General features: G+C 48.5%; 1 protein-coding gene and 1 long non-coding RNA gene across 2 annotated transcripts in view; one reads left to right on the top strand and one right to left on the bottom strand.

Annotated features, from left to right (window-relative positions):
* The window catches only part of LOC115324995, a 67,123-nt gene extending 64,721 nt beyond the window's left edge, over positions 1-2,402 (top strand). Inside the window, exon 7 of the mRNA XM_029985691.3 lies at positions 2,191-2,402. Within this exon, the coding sequence (XP_029841551.2) occupies positions 2,191-2,326 (136 nt within the window). The 3' untranslated portion in view covers positions 2,327-2,402. The remainder of the gene's footprint in view (positions 1-2,190) is intronic.
* Positions 2,403-3,872: 1,470 nt separating this feature from the next.
* Positions 3,873-9,785, bottom strand: LOC115324996. The gene is made up of 3 exons (XR_003919409.2): positions 9,496-9,785; positions 4,251-4,300; positions 3,873-4,168 (listed from the first exon to the last, which is right to left on the bottom strand). It is a non-coding gene; the product is annotated as an uncharacterized LOC115324996 (long non-coding RNA).
* Between the last annotated feature and the right edge of the window lie 6,248 nt (positions 9,786-16,033).

Below are 16,033 nucleotides of genomic sequence, written 5' to 3'. Positions count from 1 at the left end.
CCCTTTAGTCCGCCCTTGACAGTGTGTTGTTCAACACATAATTGATTGTCGGGATTTAGTATTGCGTATACGAGTGAACACAAGCATGAGCTTTTTCTTAGACGTTAAGTGTCGTTTCACACTGCGCGTGGGCGGAGCCGAAGAAGCGGCCTTGAATTGGCGCACGGCGACGACGCGCATGCCCAGCGTGGAGCACGTAACGCTAACGTACAGGGCTTGCTTTTGTTCCTATAAGTAATACTAAAACCCTATAGACCCCTTTCGAAAGACTGCCCTCCTTTGGCAGCTCTAGAGTTACTAAAGAATGGCGGACTAAAACCGTAACGTCACGGCACACTTTATGCATCTGGTTGAATCAGGAGACAAGCACACGCCCACAGAAAGAAGTCGACGAGCGCAGTGACGTTGCGCGTTGACGCTGTTTGAATGACTCGTCGGCTCCTAGCGTTGGCCGCGCTCCAACGTTTGCTGCCTTATAGAGTGACATGCATCTTCCGTGATGCCAGTTGTTCCACCATTGTGTAGTGATTAAGACCTTCTAAAAGAATAGACACGTGACTTTCGAATGGGGTTCTATTGCTCCAGGCAGACGTGAGCAGTCGCTGCGTTCCGCAAAGACAAACATCCCCTTCGTGCTTTCTCCCAACCTGTCAAAGTAGCGAAAGGGATAAAATAGTAAGGGTGCAGGCGAGCTGGTGGATGTTAACCATGTTGAATATACCTGAGAGTGGGGTAGAAAAGAACATAAAAGTCGAAGAAACAGAGACGTCGTCCTGTCCCTTTGTTTCTTCGACTTTTATGTTCTTTTCTACCCCAGTCTCAGGTATATTCAACATAGCGAAAGGGAGGAGGGCTGAAAAGCGGAGGAAACCACTTCCGAGATAACAAAGACGCTGGATTTTTCAACGCCACCTACCGGGCCAAGAACTAAGGTTGAATACCAGTGCGGCGTTTGGCTGCGATTTGTGTCTTCACTGATTGATCACGTGTTGCCTGTTGAGCGCGGACGCAGCACTGACGTTCAATCTGCGCCACACAATCGCCTTTGGCAGGTGACGTCGAAAATCGAGTATACTAAAGCTTTGCTGTCTATACTGCGTTTCAAGACCAGCAGGTATTACGCCCCAGTGGAGAGAAATCAAGCCGCGCTAAAAGGGCAACTGAATGGCGCTTATTGTCTTTGGGAGTTAGCTGTGAACAATTAAACTCACCGCGCACACTGAAGGCGCCGTGATCCAGAGCGTGATTCCTTTAGATCTGACGGCGAACGTGCAAAGGTGTCGAGCGCCGTGAAGACGACTCGCTTCTGGCACTACTTGATTGTTTCTTTCGGACTGTAGAGTTGGCATACGGTCGGACCTGATGCGAAACGGAGTATAAAAAGTGTTGCGTGACTCCGCTAGCGTTACGGAGAGCCGTGTATACAGAGAGTTTGGTCAATGGGAGGCACGGGCAGAGCCAGGGCGTGCACCAGACGAAAAAGGAGGGCTTGACATGCTCTCTTGGCCAACCAGAAGCGGAAAAAAATCCCCAGCGGTGGTAATGAGAAACACTTTTAATCATAGATCACGCAGAAAGGCGCAACAAACGAACTACCGCTCGAGCTCTGTTTTGCTCGGACAGAGTGTGGCCGCTCAGGTGGCAGATTCGCGGCCCTCGGCCCTTGGCGTACGGATTATGTCGATCGTTCCGCTAGTCGCAGTCTTCCACATGATTTTGGATGACTGCGATTGAAACATCACGTGCACCATATTTTCAGTCCCCGAGAGTTACTCCGACGCACTTATTAAGTTTGTTTTTCGCAACCACCACCAACGTATTATTTCCGGCTTCTGATTATAGCCACATTCGAATTTGTGAAGACGCCCTGGAACACGCCCAGCACGCTTTCGGCCAATGGCGCCTCCTCATTTGCGTCCTATACTTCCCAACGAATTGCCATACTGTCTGTATATACGGCTCTGGCGTTAATCTCTAAAGAACAGAATTGCCTTGCTTTGTAAGGACAGGAATTGATGCGAGAAGATATGAAATCGAGAAAGGTACGAGGGTGTGCGAGCGACAACGAGCAAAATTTCTCATTGATGCATCAGTTTCTGTCAACTGTTTTAGGCATGACTGCGCGTCTTACCATTTAACGAAGGTTTATATTTGTACCTAGGGATGATTTGGGAACCTTTGTGTATCTAGGAATTACAGGAGGGGCAACCTGTTGAGCGTGACCGACGACTCCGCAGTCTCGGAAGACGACGGGAATGACGGCGGTGACCACATCCAAGTGCGACTTCCCGATCATCCGGACCATCAAAGTGCCTCCACATCTTAGCTGTGACTCACGCTCAAGATGCCGTCCCGCCGATGTAAAGTTGAGAGAAAAAAATATATGATATTATTTAAGGACACGTTGAAAACAAAGATAAATAGATCTTGTTGGGATGCGAGTGTATCGTTGTGATAAAAGCTTTTTGTCTTGTCTTCATTCACCATTCCGCCGTCATCAGTGGACTGCTGTGGCCTTTCATTCACGCTGCGAGGCTGCGTCCAGAGGCGGTGCGCGCTGTACATTCTGATCCTGCACGTTTTGGTCGCTCTGGCGCTCTGGCGGTGACATCAGGCTCCCCCACGGCGCAGGCGCGGCGAGCCCTACCGGCTTCAGAACGGCTTCCCTGACGAAGCAACGCGTTGCTGTGCTCTTCTTTGTGTTCTATTTCTGAAGCGCCTTCATTTTGACCTTGAGCGCACCCGCCGGCTTCCATGACGAGGCAGATCTGTGTTGCTGTGCTTTTTTTTTTTCTCTTTTTACTTGGTGTTCCATTTTTGAGGCACGGCCTACTCAGCTTATGGGAATTTGGGTGCCGTTTTTCGCTGCTAGACGCCGGATCTTTCCATGAGTCATTTAATTCCTTCGCATTAACAGTTATAATGCTGCAAACTCCAGCACGTGTTGCAGTGTAACTTGACTTTAGCAGGCTCCTAGCGAAAGGACTGATAAGACTGAACGCTGGAGTTCTTTTGGTTCCATTTTAATGCGAAAGCATTAACTGCGGGGGGGGGGGGGGTTATGAAGCGAGGTGACGTCATCAGTTTGAAGCGCGAAAACGGCACGTAGTTTCCCTGATCTCAAAGGTCTCATCGGATGGCGCGCGGCGACGAGGCTCCCATTGGCCGCTGCGAGCGTCAGTTTCAACGACCACCGCCAGATAGCGCTAAGTGTCCGTGCCGCCAGCGCGCCGATAAAACTAACCACCGCAGCCCCATGTCACTACGGGCACCGCGCCGGTTAAAACGGACACGTTGGCGCGCGCTCGGAGGCTACGGCTCGTCTCGCCGCCGACCAACATGCCGTCGCCTCTATGATCGACATCGTCGGCGGTGATTCTGCTTGTCTCGCCGCTGACAAACATGGAGCTGCCTCTAGCATCCACATCGTCAAACATTAATGCTTTCGCATTTACAACTCATAAGAAATGCTTAGGTGTACCTCGAGCTTTTTTTTTTTTTTACCTTTCTGAATTTTAGGCAAAACTGCATGAACCTCTAAAGCAGTTTAGTGTCCTCATAAATAACCTCGAGAGTTCATTATGAATGCTTTTTCAACAGTGATCTTGCTGCGTCAGGGAGGAATGAACCGGTGCTGGCCTTATCTATCCGGACTAATTCAATCAACGCCCCAGCCTGTTTTGATCTGGATGAACATCGTATACGGCGAGCGGTCGTGTGTCACTACTGCATGGTGCTTGTTAAAGACTCCAGGCTAACAGTCGTGCTGCTCTGGCTAAAATGCTCATCTACAGCTGATAGAAGAGTCGCCCGTCGAGGAAGACCAAGTTTAGGCTGTATTTTTTATTTTTGCTTGAACTAAGGTTCCTTGATGTATTAGCGTTTGTCTTGCAAATAACCTCAAATGCGCCAATGCACGAGGCCCGTGCCTCGAGCGGCCCTTGGAAGCAGATGGCGGCGCAGCACTGAAATGGGCTGCTCTTGGAAGCGAATGGCGGCACAGCACCCGCTCCTGGCGCGTGTCTTGGGCTTTTCCACAACAATGGTTGGCGGTACTTGAAAGCGTGAATTTTACCGAGAGACTTTAGTTTGCAGTTGCCGGCAGCGTCTTAAACTTTTAGGATCTACGAGGATAGTCGACATTGAAGTCCTGGAAAACATTCGTGACCTGGAACAGAGAAGGCTCTCACGTATGACGTGAACAGAGAAGGCTCTCTCGTATGACCCAAAACAAGACGCCCAAAACGAACCTTGGTGTGCACAACGAAGCATTCGCTTCTCCTTCCCAGCTTCTTCTATCCTTTTCAGAAAAAAAGAAAAAAAGTGAAAAACGTTAGCTTTATTTTTGCTTAGAGGGTTATGATTTCTTGAAAATGCAGCGAGATACATCGAACGTTGAAAGTAAGTGATACGAAAAATACAGCCTAAAATATATTTCGGTACATTTAGGCTTTTCACAATTGTCCAAATCACGGGCATAAGAGCATTGTCAGAATGTCAACTTCTATAGTGCTGGTTTGAAAACGCGATGGCCCCTAGCTTCTTATATGCCTTTGAAACACGCCATCTTACTTGTCGCATCTGATGATAAGTAGCCAGCGTCAGAACTCGTGACACCACGGCGAGGCCAATTTTTGTCGCGATGTCACGGATGGAAACCCTAAGAGGGCGCCACAAAAACATCGGTGTTGGATGCCGGGAGGGTGTCGTCATCGCCTTCCCTGACTGATTGCAGGTCACAAGCATAGATTAACATACAGACGACCAAAACCTCGCAAGGCGATTGACTAATCGGTCATTTTGCCATGGCTTTCGACATTTCGGTCTTTTCCAATCTTCGATGTTTCAAAAGGGTTGAACTGAACCAGTCACGCCAAGATCGCTGGAAAGCGCCAGTGTAGTGAAAGCATTCCTCGCCAATATAAGCACCTTTGACACTGCGTATGCATGGAATTTATCAATCATGCTTATAGACTGATGTCATATAATGATAATCTCCTTCAAGGCAGAAAAATGCTCTTCTTTCTATGGTGTGTGAATAACAAAATCTCAGTATGCAGGAAATGTCTTTATGAAGAACCTGTCACCCCGATTTCGAATCGGCTTACCAGGAGTGGAGAAGTCAAGGAGAAACGGTTCACATCATGAGCCATAAAAGTGGCCATATGGAGAGTTTGGCGCAACTTTGTCAGAATCTAGTGAATATGCAGCTTATAAAACAGAAGTATAGGCCTGTAGCTCCCAACATTGCCACTAGGGAGCAGAATAAGGAAGTTTCCGAGAAAAGAGGTCCGTGATTTTCTGCCCGGGTAAAGGAACTATACATCGCAGAATGCTCGAACTCTGTGTGAATGTGACGCTACCGTTTGGGATAAATTGACGCGAAAGCTCGAAAACGTAACGTTACCTGAATTAAAGAAAATAAGGATTTTGAAAAACGAATTTTATTTTTGAGTCGATGTCTACTTAAGCCTAGTATCGTCAAAACAAGGACTTACATTGTGTACGCTTGTGGGATTTAAATCAGTGGGAAACACTGTCAACAAGAAAGAGAATATTCTTTTCTTTTTTGCTGACAAGATTTTTTTTACCTAAATAGATGCTACAGGACCTTAGTGTTACTTGTTTTGGTGATGTTAAGCTTAGGTGGACGTCGGCTTACAAAATCTTTTTGCTTTTCTCAATTGTCTTTTGATCCAGGTAACGTCATGTTCTCAAACTTCCGCTTTCTTTCCCGACCACTATCAGGTTCTCACGCTGTTTAAGCTTTCTGCAATGCATGGTGTTTTTCGCCTGGGGCGGAAAGACACAATTCTTTTTGCTCAAACCCCCCCCCCCCCCTCCCACCCCCCGCCCTTTAAAAAAGTAACGAAACAAAGCACAAAACAGTTTTTCGCAAAAATAAACTATGCATCGCCAAACACTGATTCTCAACCAAAATTTAGCGCTAAATGTCTGAATCAGATGCCGAAGTTTAAGCACTAGCCCTTATCTTATGCAAAAGTTATAAACTCTTTTCTGAATCTTTGAAGGGGTACATGGGGCCCATTTTCGCCCGTCTCCGATAACTGGCACCATAAAGCTCCATGTATTCGAGTGCTCGCACTGCCACCATTTTCCCGGTAGAAACTTTTAAAAAATCACTTCTAACTTTTATTAAGGTAATGGTTAGTGCTGAAACTTTGGCATTTGATTTGGACCTTGAGCACTACATTTGGGTGTAGAATCAGTGTTCGCCTATGCACAGTATATCTTTGAAGCAAAAAAACAAAACAAAAAGAAAACATGTAGCTTTTATTACGATAAGGGTTAGTGCTGAAACTTCGGCATCTGATTTGGACCTTGAGCACTACATTTGGGTGTAGAATCAGTGTTCGCCTATGCACAGTATATCTTTGAAGCAAAAAAACAAAACAAAAAGAAAACATGTAGCTTTTATTACGATAAGGGTTAGTGCTGAAACTTCGGCATCTGATTTGGACCTTGAGCACTACATTTGGGTGTAGAATCAGTGTTCGCCTATGCACAGTATATCTTTGAAGCAAAAAAACAAAACAGAAAGAAAACATGTAGCTTTTATTACGATAAGGGTTAGTGCTGAAACTTTGGCATCTGATTTGGACCTTGAGCACTACATTTGGGTGTAGAATCAGTGTTCGCCTATGCACAGTATATCTTTGAAGCAAAAAAACAAAAAACAAAACAAAAAGAAAACATGTAGCTTTTATTACGATAAGGGTTAGTGCTGAAACTTTGGCATCTGATTTGGACCTTGAGCACTACATTTGGGTGTAGAATCAGTGTTCGCCTATGCACAGTATATCTTTGAAGCAAAAAAACAAAACAAAAAGAAAACATGTAGCTTTTATTACGATAAGGGTTAGTGCTGAAACTTCGGCATCTGATTTGGACCTCGAGCACTACACCTCGAGCATTACAGTAGATATACCGGTGCACAGTATATCTAAAAAACAAAACCAAAAACATGTGGCTTTTTTTTTTTTGCAAGGGGGGGGGGGGGGGGCATTTTCTTACTTTTATAAAACTTTAATTTCTCCCGACGCATCCGTTCTGCGCCCAGCACAGATCCGCGAACAGATAGCAGACGACTAAGTAAAACAAACATTCGTCGACTTTAGAATTTTTTTTTATCATACGGGAAAGTTTGTACGTTTTTAAATGTGGACTGAAACTGCATAATCATTAATTGCGTTATTACAATAATTATTTATCGCGGTTATCCTGCTCGTCACCAGCCTCTCCTATGGGGTTCTGGGTGTTTTTGCGTTCTCCACACCTCCTGGGAGCGAGTTTGCAAACCAGTGTGCAGACGAAGAGCAGGCAGATGTAGGACTTGGGAAATGAAAAGTTGCCATTTTAGCTCTATTTTCGTTTAAATTTCACCAGCTTTGATTTCAGCCCTAAAAAATAGACATATTTGTTTTTGCAAAACGGCGTTCGTGTTTGCAGTTTCACGCACGTACGTCTGGAATTCGAATTTTGTGAGGTGTGCGAATGTGCTGACCCATACAGCCACGCCACCGCACCCTGTAGATAAATTCTAACGTGGTTGGAACTTCGAATACAGTCGGAAATTAGAGCTTGTTCTACATTATGTAGGCTACTATAATCTACGTCTTGACTGGCTCGTATCTCGCGCCGCCCGTTGGTCGCTTCAGGCAGCGGCGGACATAGGGCGAAGTAGATCTAGCGCGATATCGGCGGCGAGCAGCCGGATGCTAGCTATACCGCTGAACGCGACGAGGCGTGAGGTCAAGATCGGCGGAACCCAGCAACCTGACCAGTGGCTGGTGGTTAGTTTGGACAACAAAGCTCAGATCGTGGAGAAGCTTTTTGAACCTCTGGATGGACTACGGAACTCCTAACGCATCCTTCATGATTTCTCTGTACCGCTCTTCGGCAATAATCAGTGACCGTGACACAAAGGCGATTGCTCGTCACTCACTAGATGTTGCTCTTGCAGTAAGACGGCGCCCAGGCCGTACGATTTGCTGCCTGCAGAAACGGTTGTAGGATACTCTGTGTTCTACCGAGCCACACAGGAGCTAGATGCCACCATCTTCTTCAGCGAGTCGAATGCTGAAGCTTGACCAGTCCCCCAGGTTCAGACCGTGTCCCTGTTCAGTACGAGCCTGATAGGCGAAGCGGTGGCGGACAGGCTCAGAAAGAAATGCCCGATGTGGTTTAGCATTCCCAGGGGGCGCCGCACGCCTGGAGCGTCTGTCGGAAATTGCATACTCGTGATGGCGGGGACCTTGTCCGGGTGTGATGCTATGCTATTGGTGCTCAACATCACGCCAATAAACTTGACGGACGACACCCCGAAGCGGCACTTGGAGGCATTCAGCTTAACGCCCGCTTGCTGCAGTCTCTCGAGAGAAACATGGTCTGCTCTCGAGCTTAGACCGGGCTCTTCCATACGCCAGGATGTCGTCTACGATATTGAGGAATCCTTCAATTCCCTGGAGGATCAGTTACATTGGATGCTGGGACACCTCTAGGACCGACGTAATTCCCAAGGGCAGGCAGCGATAATAGGATCGCCCAAAGGGTGTAATGAACGTTATGTGCTCCTGGCAGCTTTCGGAGAGGCGTACCTTGTGAAACATATATATTGCGCCCAGTTTCGAGAAGACGGTAGCGCTTCCCAGCAGCCCGAATACTGGCCGACGGTCGGCATCAAATGCTGCTTTTTGAGGACGACCTGGTTCAGCTTGGTTAAATCGACGTGCAGCTGATAGCCTCCCGCGTCCTTGGGAACCTCGACAAGGCCGGTGCACCATGCCGCGGAAGTTTCAACTCCCGATCATTAACATAGGCCGCTGTTTGAAGACAAGGGTCGCCTTGCCGTAATACTTCAGTGCTGTTGAGTCTCCTTTCCCGAGAGCCTCCAAGTACGGCTAGCGGGGCGTTGCAAGCAGACGACAGCGATATTGGTCATAGCACGATCGGAGGTATGGACTAGATCAGGGGTCTCCGAACTTCTTGACTAAGGGGCTGGATGAGAGATCTGTCGCAGTCTCGAGGTCCGGAAATAAAATATTTTAGAATAGGAAAAACTAAAGAAACAAGCCTGTTGAACCATTTGAACACAAATATGTTTCTTTGAGTAAGTATTAAAACAATACCCTAAGATCTACATTGCAATATCTACATTGCAATACTTCAATTTAAAATTTAATATATATTTAATTAGGATCTTGCACAAATATTGTGACCAAGAAAATTCACCAGGCATAAATCAAGGCGCATGAGAAATATGGCACATTGGCCTGTTCATAACACCAATGAAACTGACAAAACTACTGTTGACGATATGCTATAGTTGTGACGATAGAGACAGCCGAATGTGCATGAGAATGCAAAAAAATATTTTACCACATTTACAGAGACTTGTAAAAGAGGGCTACGAACGGTGGCGACGCTGGCGATGACAATCTTAAAGTAAAATGAAAAAAAAAAAAACCGCCTTACCATGCAGTTTCTCTCGTCTTCTGGTATCTGCTTTTTCGCATTTAGAGCGCGTTTTCTTTACATGCACTTCATTTTGCACCGGAAGCAGCGGTTCTGCTGGAAGGGGGCCGCGGGCCGGGCTTCACTGGAAGAACCGCGGCCAGCCACGGGACGGTCGGAAGACTTCTGAGGGCCGGATCGTGCCCGCGGGCCGGGTTTTGGAAACACCTGGTCTAGATCAGCGTCACAACATGCACTATGCCGCGCGCGCAGCTGGCCAAGTAGGCAGCGCGCGCGTGGCCTAACGGTTATCATTCTGCATCTGGCGTTCGGACCGCTTGGACGCAGAATGGCTGGCTCCCACGGAGCAGTGATAAAGGCCAACTCGGGCCGCGGTTTATCTGTTCTTTCTTCGACGGACGATTATCGTGTTGTTCTCCCACCCCTGCCAGCAGGAATTTTTGCTGTGAACACCGTCTTTCTTCATTGCGACGTGACCGGTCGCCCTTACCGGGTAGACCACTTCAGGGCCGAACTGGAACGCCTTGGCGTGATGAAGGAGATAGCGGCGATTGGCGCCTACCAAATGAACCACCTGTGGATGCTGACACTTCACACCGCAAGAGCCAAACAGAGGTTAGTGGAAGCACGAGAACTCTTTGTGAAAGAGAAGAAGTGCTTAGTGCTTGACCCGGACAACTCTGAAGTCCGGTTAAAAGTGCACTGGGTGCCATTCCACGTTCCGGACGAGGCTCTCTTCCGAGGTTTTGAGCGGTACGGGAAGGTTCAGGAGGTCACTCGCGAAACCTGGAGGACGGAAGGCTTTCAGGGCATACAGTCGTCCACGAGGATGGTGCGACTTAGCCTGAAGCAGGGCGTCACCATTGATAGCCTGCCTCACCAGCTCAAAGTCTACGGCGGAGGTGTCCTGGTCGTGGTTCCCGGACGCGCACCCCTGTTTGCGGTGCAAATCGAGAGGACACATCCGGAAGGATTGCAGGGCACCCTGGTGTCAGCAGTGCCGCAGGGTTGGGCATGCACCTGAAGACTGCGTGCGTACGTACGCCACCGTCACCGGGGATCGTTCAACGGATGATGTGCAAGACCTCGAGATGGACGAGGAGGAAGCAGAGGATTCGGCACGGAGCGAATCTCAGCAACCATCGCCCGCTCCACCAACGAACAAAACAGGAGAATTCCGGAACGTCAAGTTCTGCTACCGGTCCCCCCGAGTCCAACGCTGAGCCAGAACCCAAAGCTCAAGGGACAGGTATCCTCTGTGTACCAGTTGGAACACCTGTCAAATTGACTGAACAAGCCGCAGAGACCTCCGACACTCCGCTGAGCAAGGAGCGTCAAGAAGAAACTGAGATCGACACCGACGACGCACCTCTGACTGACGACTTCCCAGCCTTGCAAACCCTCGACCAGTTCTCTCTCAGCCCTTCTCCGGAGAGGCCACATAACGTAGAACAAAAGTGGAACGGTGGTTTGACCAAGAAAGGACGCTTCAACCCAATGCCTCGTATCCCACCTGAAGACCGCCGGCGACAAGGCCCAGCGTAGACAGTGACGCCGCCGAAAATCCGAGACGCTAAGAAGCATATACAAAGCGGTGATCTTTTTTTTTATTCATTTTTCCGCAATTTATCTCCTCACATTACGCCCCTCAAAATGAAGCAACTTAAGATCGCCACGTTTAATTTGGTCAGTTTAATTTCTAGAACAAGAAAACAGTGGCTTCTAAATTTGCTTTTGAAAGAAAACGTCGATATAATTTGTCTTCAGGAAACCAAACTTTCTTCCGAGACACATGTGAATGACATGAATCTTTTTTTCGAAAGATATTATCATTCCTTTCACTCGAGGGCGGCCGGGCATAGTGGCGGCAGCGGAATTTTGATAAGAAAAAACAGAGGATTTGTGATCTACCATGAATGGGAAACAGATAGGAACGGCCGGGTTTGCTTGGCAGAAGTGATTAGGTATCAGGAGCCGGTTAAAATAATATCAATACACGCCCCCTGCGACGCGGCCGACCGCAAGGCTTTCTTTACGAATCTCCGGAAGTATCTTGACAGTCCTGTAAAGACGATTATCGCAGGAGATTTTAACTGTGTTTTAAACACGCAGGATTGCTCACGCAATTTGCAATCAGACTCCAGCCGGTCAGAACTTGATAAACTACTGCGAGAATTTGACCTCGTGGATGCGATCGAAGCGTCTCAGGGATCACGTCCTAGTTACACTCATTGGCAAGGCTGCTGCCACGCCCGGCTAGATCGCGTTTATATGTCGAGCGAACTCATCAGGGCAGTCACCGCGTACCAGGTGTCTCCGGTGGCCTTCTCTGACCACGCAATGGTTGCGCTGCGGGTAGGGAAGGTGAACAAAACCACAAGAAAACCATTCTGCTATAGCTCTTGGAAGCTTAATGAGAGTCTCCTCGACGACGAGGCCCTCTGTTCTCAGATAAAAAACACTATATCGGAAGTAGCACAGAAGGGGGATGTTGATGCTCTAACATGGGAAGAAATTAAAGAAAAGATTAAGCTACTCTGTTATTACCACAGCAAAGCAAAGGCCAGAAAGGCGCGGGAAACAAAGAATGCATTATTACAAGCCTTGCAAACTTTAATCGCCGAAGAAAACAAAACGCCGGGCGTTTTCACCGATGATATCCGTGCCTGCAAGGCGCAATTGCTTGGTCTCATGGAGAGTGAATACAGAGGAGCAATGGCTCGCAGCAGGCTCAGAGCGTTAGAAAAAGAAGAAGACCCCTGTAAAAATTTTATAACAAAGGAAAGAATGCGAGCTCAGCACAACAAAATAGACTCCCTTCAGGCCGGTGACCAAGTTTAACAGAACAGAAAAGTATCGAAGAGGAACTCGTGAGAGAGTTCCGAGAACTATTCACCAGCAAAGACGAAGGGATCAACAGGGCGCTAGATGAATGGGTAAATGCGCTCCCCAAAATTCCTATAAGTATTCAAAAACGCAGAAACAAAACAATCACTAAATCTGAGATTGCTAAAGCAATAAAAGAACTACCATCACGGAAATCCCCTGGAGTAGATGGTTTAGGATCAGCGTTCTATAAAAAGTTCGCCGACGTTCTTGTTCCCGTATTAGGTTACGTCTTTGCTGACAATCTCTGAAGGGACCTACTACCACCCTCTATGCGACAGGCACTCACTGTGCTAATTCCAAAAAAAAAGCTCGGGCTCTAGCGCCTTAACAACAGATAGATTAAGGCCTATCAGCCTTCTAACGACGGATTATATGCTGCTGGCCAGGATACTGGCAAAACGATTGGAGATGGGCCTTAAGTTCGTAGTGGGCGACCATCAGACCTACGGGTTCAAGGGGAGATCTATTACCTCTAACGTTCACACGCTCCGGATTCTTTCCGAAAGAGCTGACGCAACAGGACTCTCCGCAGCAGTGCTGCCGATTGACCTCAGTAAAGCTTTCGACCGGGTATCACATGCCTTTCTATTCAATCTGCTGGAAGCGTGTGGTGTTGGCAAAAGAATCGCGAAATATATTAAACTATGTTACAAAGATATATCGACACGATTATTGGTTAATGGGAGCGTAACAGAAAAAATCTCAGTTCAGGGCTCGGTCAGGCAAGGCTGCCCCCTCTCGGCTATACTGTTCTCGCTGTATTTGGAGCCTGTCTGTAAAGAATTATAAGCGACACCAGGATTCAGGGCGTCCCCCTTGCCAGGAATGCCACAAAGATACTAGCAGATGCCGATGATGTCACTGTTGTTGCCGCCAGCAGATTAGAAATTATTCTTGCGGCGCAGCACTTTGCTGATTTCTGCCAAGTATCCGGTGCCCAAATGAACCACGCTAAGTCTACAGGCGCATGGCTCGGAAACTGGGACGTGAAACCACAGCGATTTATTAATATTGATTGTAGCTCTACTCTTACGAATTATCTTGGTGTCAGCTTGGACCCCTATTCGCTTAGTAGTGGTAAAGGGGGCATTCACCTCAACAGTGTGAGGGCAAAAGTGCAAGACTGGCGTGGTCGGAACCTTTCCATTCTAAATCGTGCCTTCGTATGCAACTCAGTATTTTTCTCCGCTGTATGGTATGCAGCTCAACTTGTGCCATGTCACGCCAGCGAAATCCATAAAATGCACCGCTTTTGCGCAACCTTCATTTGGAATTCCAGCTTTGAGCAGATGAGGCGCACTAACATTTTTGTTGACCAAGCGAAAGGAGGGTTTGGTGTTGCAAACCTAGAAATTAAACTCAAAGTTCAGAGGTTTTTATTTTTCCGCGACCAGAGGAACTCTGTTATTGTGCAGTCATTAGTTAAACTTGGCGGCCGGCTGTTAGCACCATGGCTCGTTGTAACCCAGGAAGGAGCTACGTCAGCGGCTATACTGAGGTTTTATAAAGAAATCGCTGCTGCCATCACATTTTTTGAAGCACGTTTTTCTCGGCAGTAACTTAGCAAGGTGAAAAGAAAAACCCTGTATTGGGATACAGTCGACACGGTCTTTCCACCGCCGCTCTATCGCTCCTTCCTTGGAACTGATGTAGAATCCACGGTTTTCAAGCGCCTCCGCAGCTACCCCGTTCGCAAAGCCGCAATCGACTTCTTTATTTCTTTTCACACCGAAGTCCTGCCAGTGAAGACGTGGCAGGAAAAGAAAGGCTTCTTTGTTCCGTGGAATTTGAACTGTGTGCTGTATCCCACGCCGGAAACTCTACAGCATGTTTTTCTCTTTTGCCCGAACGCAGAGTTATTCTGGGCGTAACTACGCTGTAGATTACAGGTTGAATTGTACATGGATTGGCGCAGCGGGAAGCTCCTTGAGTTTGGCACAGGCCCTGACAGCAAATGTTTGGAGGTATTGGCACTGCTTGGACTGCACGCAATATGGAGGTCCCGCACAGATCACCTCCCGGTTCTCGAAGAAGGAAAACCAGCATGGCATCACATTGAAGAAGGCTTCATGATTGCGAGTAGCCTCATTGCTGAGGTGGGAAACCCCGAAATGGCTGGCTGGGCTGAATTGGAAGCGCGCTTTAAAATGCCAGAAACGCCTCGAAATCGGAGGAGATAAGTGCGGAACTTCGAAGCCACTGTATGAATGTGACTGGGTACCATGAACCAGTGTTGTTTAAATGGCCACATCGTGCGCTGTCTTTGCCCAAGTGTATTTTAACCATGTAAATAACCCTTGTTTTACATAAATAATAAAAAAGCCAAGTCGGCAAAAAAAAAAAAAAGTGGCCTAACGGTTATCGCGCTTGCTTTCCACACTGAAAGCCAGGGTTGGATTCCTGGCCGCGGAGGCACATTTTCGTTGACGCTGTAAAGTAATCTTCTGGTAAATTCGAGAACCATGTTGCTTGTTCGAGGTCGGAATGTTCTACACGCTGAGCCTTCTACGCCGATTATTCCAGAAGCCCACACGTGTACATAAGGGGCTCCGCGTGGCGATCTGCATTCAGTCTCGCCCCAGCGTTCCACTCTGCTGTCCCGCCGACTTCGACGCCCACGACGCTCTGTTATTACGTTTTGTACCCTTTTATTTTTGGCACAAGTTCGCCACATTAAACGTTTATTTCTTCTTGTTTATTTATTGTTTTTGGTCACCACCCGTGACATTTTGGTGGAGGTGCGGGGTAACGCATGCCCCTGCCGCATACCCCTCCGAGGGCCCGCAGTGTAAGTCCGACGCCAAGCCCACGAAGAACCAACGAATGCACTACCGAAATCCGGTTCAGTCGTCGCACCCAAGGCCTACACCCGGAATTCCGTCTTCTGCCGCCCAGGACCAAGCAGCCAACGAAGCCGACGATAGCCAACCAGTCGCCGACCCCCGCCGCTCCTGCCGTCGTCTACCTGCCCGCCGCTCCCCGTACCCCGACTCCCACGGCGAGATCCACGAGGATGTCGAAAACAGGATCAAGCACTACAAGCGTGTGGCGCGCCACAACGGATGGACTGCGGAGCAGTGCCTCCAGAACCTCTACTTTTCGCTGGAGGGTACTGCGAGGCATTGGTTCGAGAATCACGAGGCTTCGCTTACGTCGTGGGACATCTGTGTGGCCGAGTTGCAGCGGACGTTCGCCACCCTACACCGACGGGAGAAGGCAGAAGATCTCCTCCGAATTCGAACGCAGGGCCCCGACGAAAGCGTCACAAGCTTCGTAGAAGGTGCCCTTCGCCTGAGCGCCCGTGCCGACCCACGAGCCACAGACGACAAGAAGCTGCGGGTCCTCATGCGCGGAGTGAGAGACGACATCTTTGGAGGCCTCGTGCGCAACCCGCCGGGCGCCGTCGAAGACTTTGTCACCGAGGCGACAAACATCGAGCGCGCCCTCCAAGCGCGCGCTTCCCACTACCAGCGACATCCAAGTGTCGCTGCAACCGCGCTGCTTGGCGGCGAGAACGCTCCTGGTACGGACATCCGCGAAATTATCCGGGAGGTCGTCCGGGAGGAACTCCGCCAGTTGCTGCCAGCCGCAAGTCGTCCAGCGACACTCTCCATTGACGAGACTGTGCGCAAGGAAGTACAACGGGCGC

This window comes from Ixodes scapularis, unplaced genomic scaffold (genome assembly GCF_016920785.2).
Source record: "Ixodes scapularis isolate PalLabHiFi unplaced genomic scaffold, ASM1692078v2 PGA_scaffold12__126_contigs__length_90152505, whole genome shotgun sequence".
Lineage (NCBI taxonomy): Eukaryota > Metazoa > Arthropoda > Arachnida > Ixodida > Ixodidae > Ixodes > Ixodes scapularis.
The sequence above is the reverse complement of the archived record's forward strand: the minus strand, read 5'-3'. Positions and strand labels throughout refer to the sequence as shown.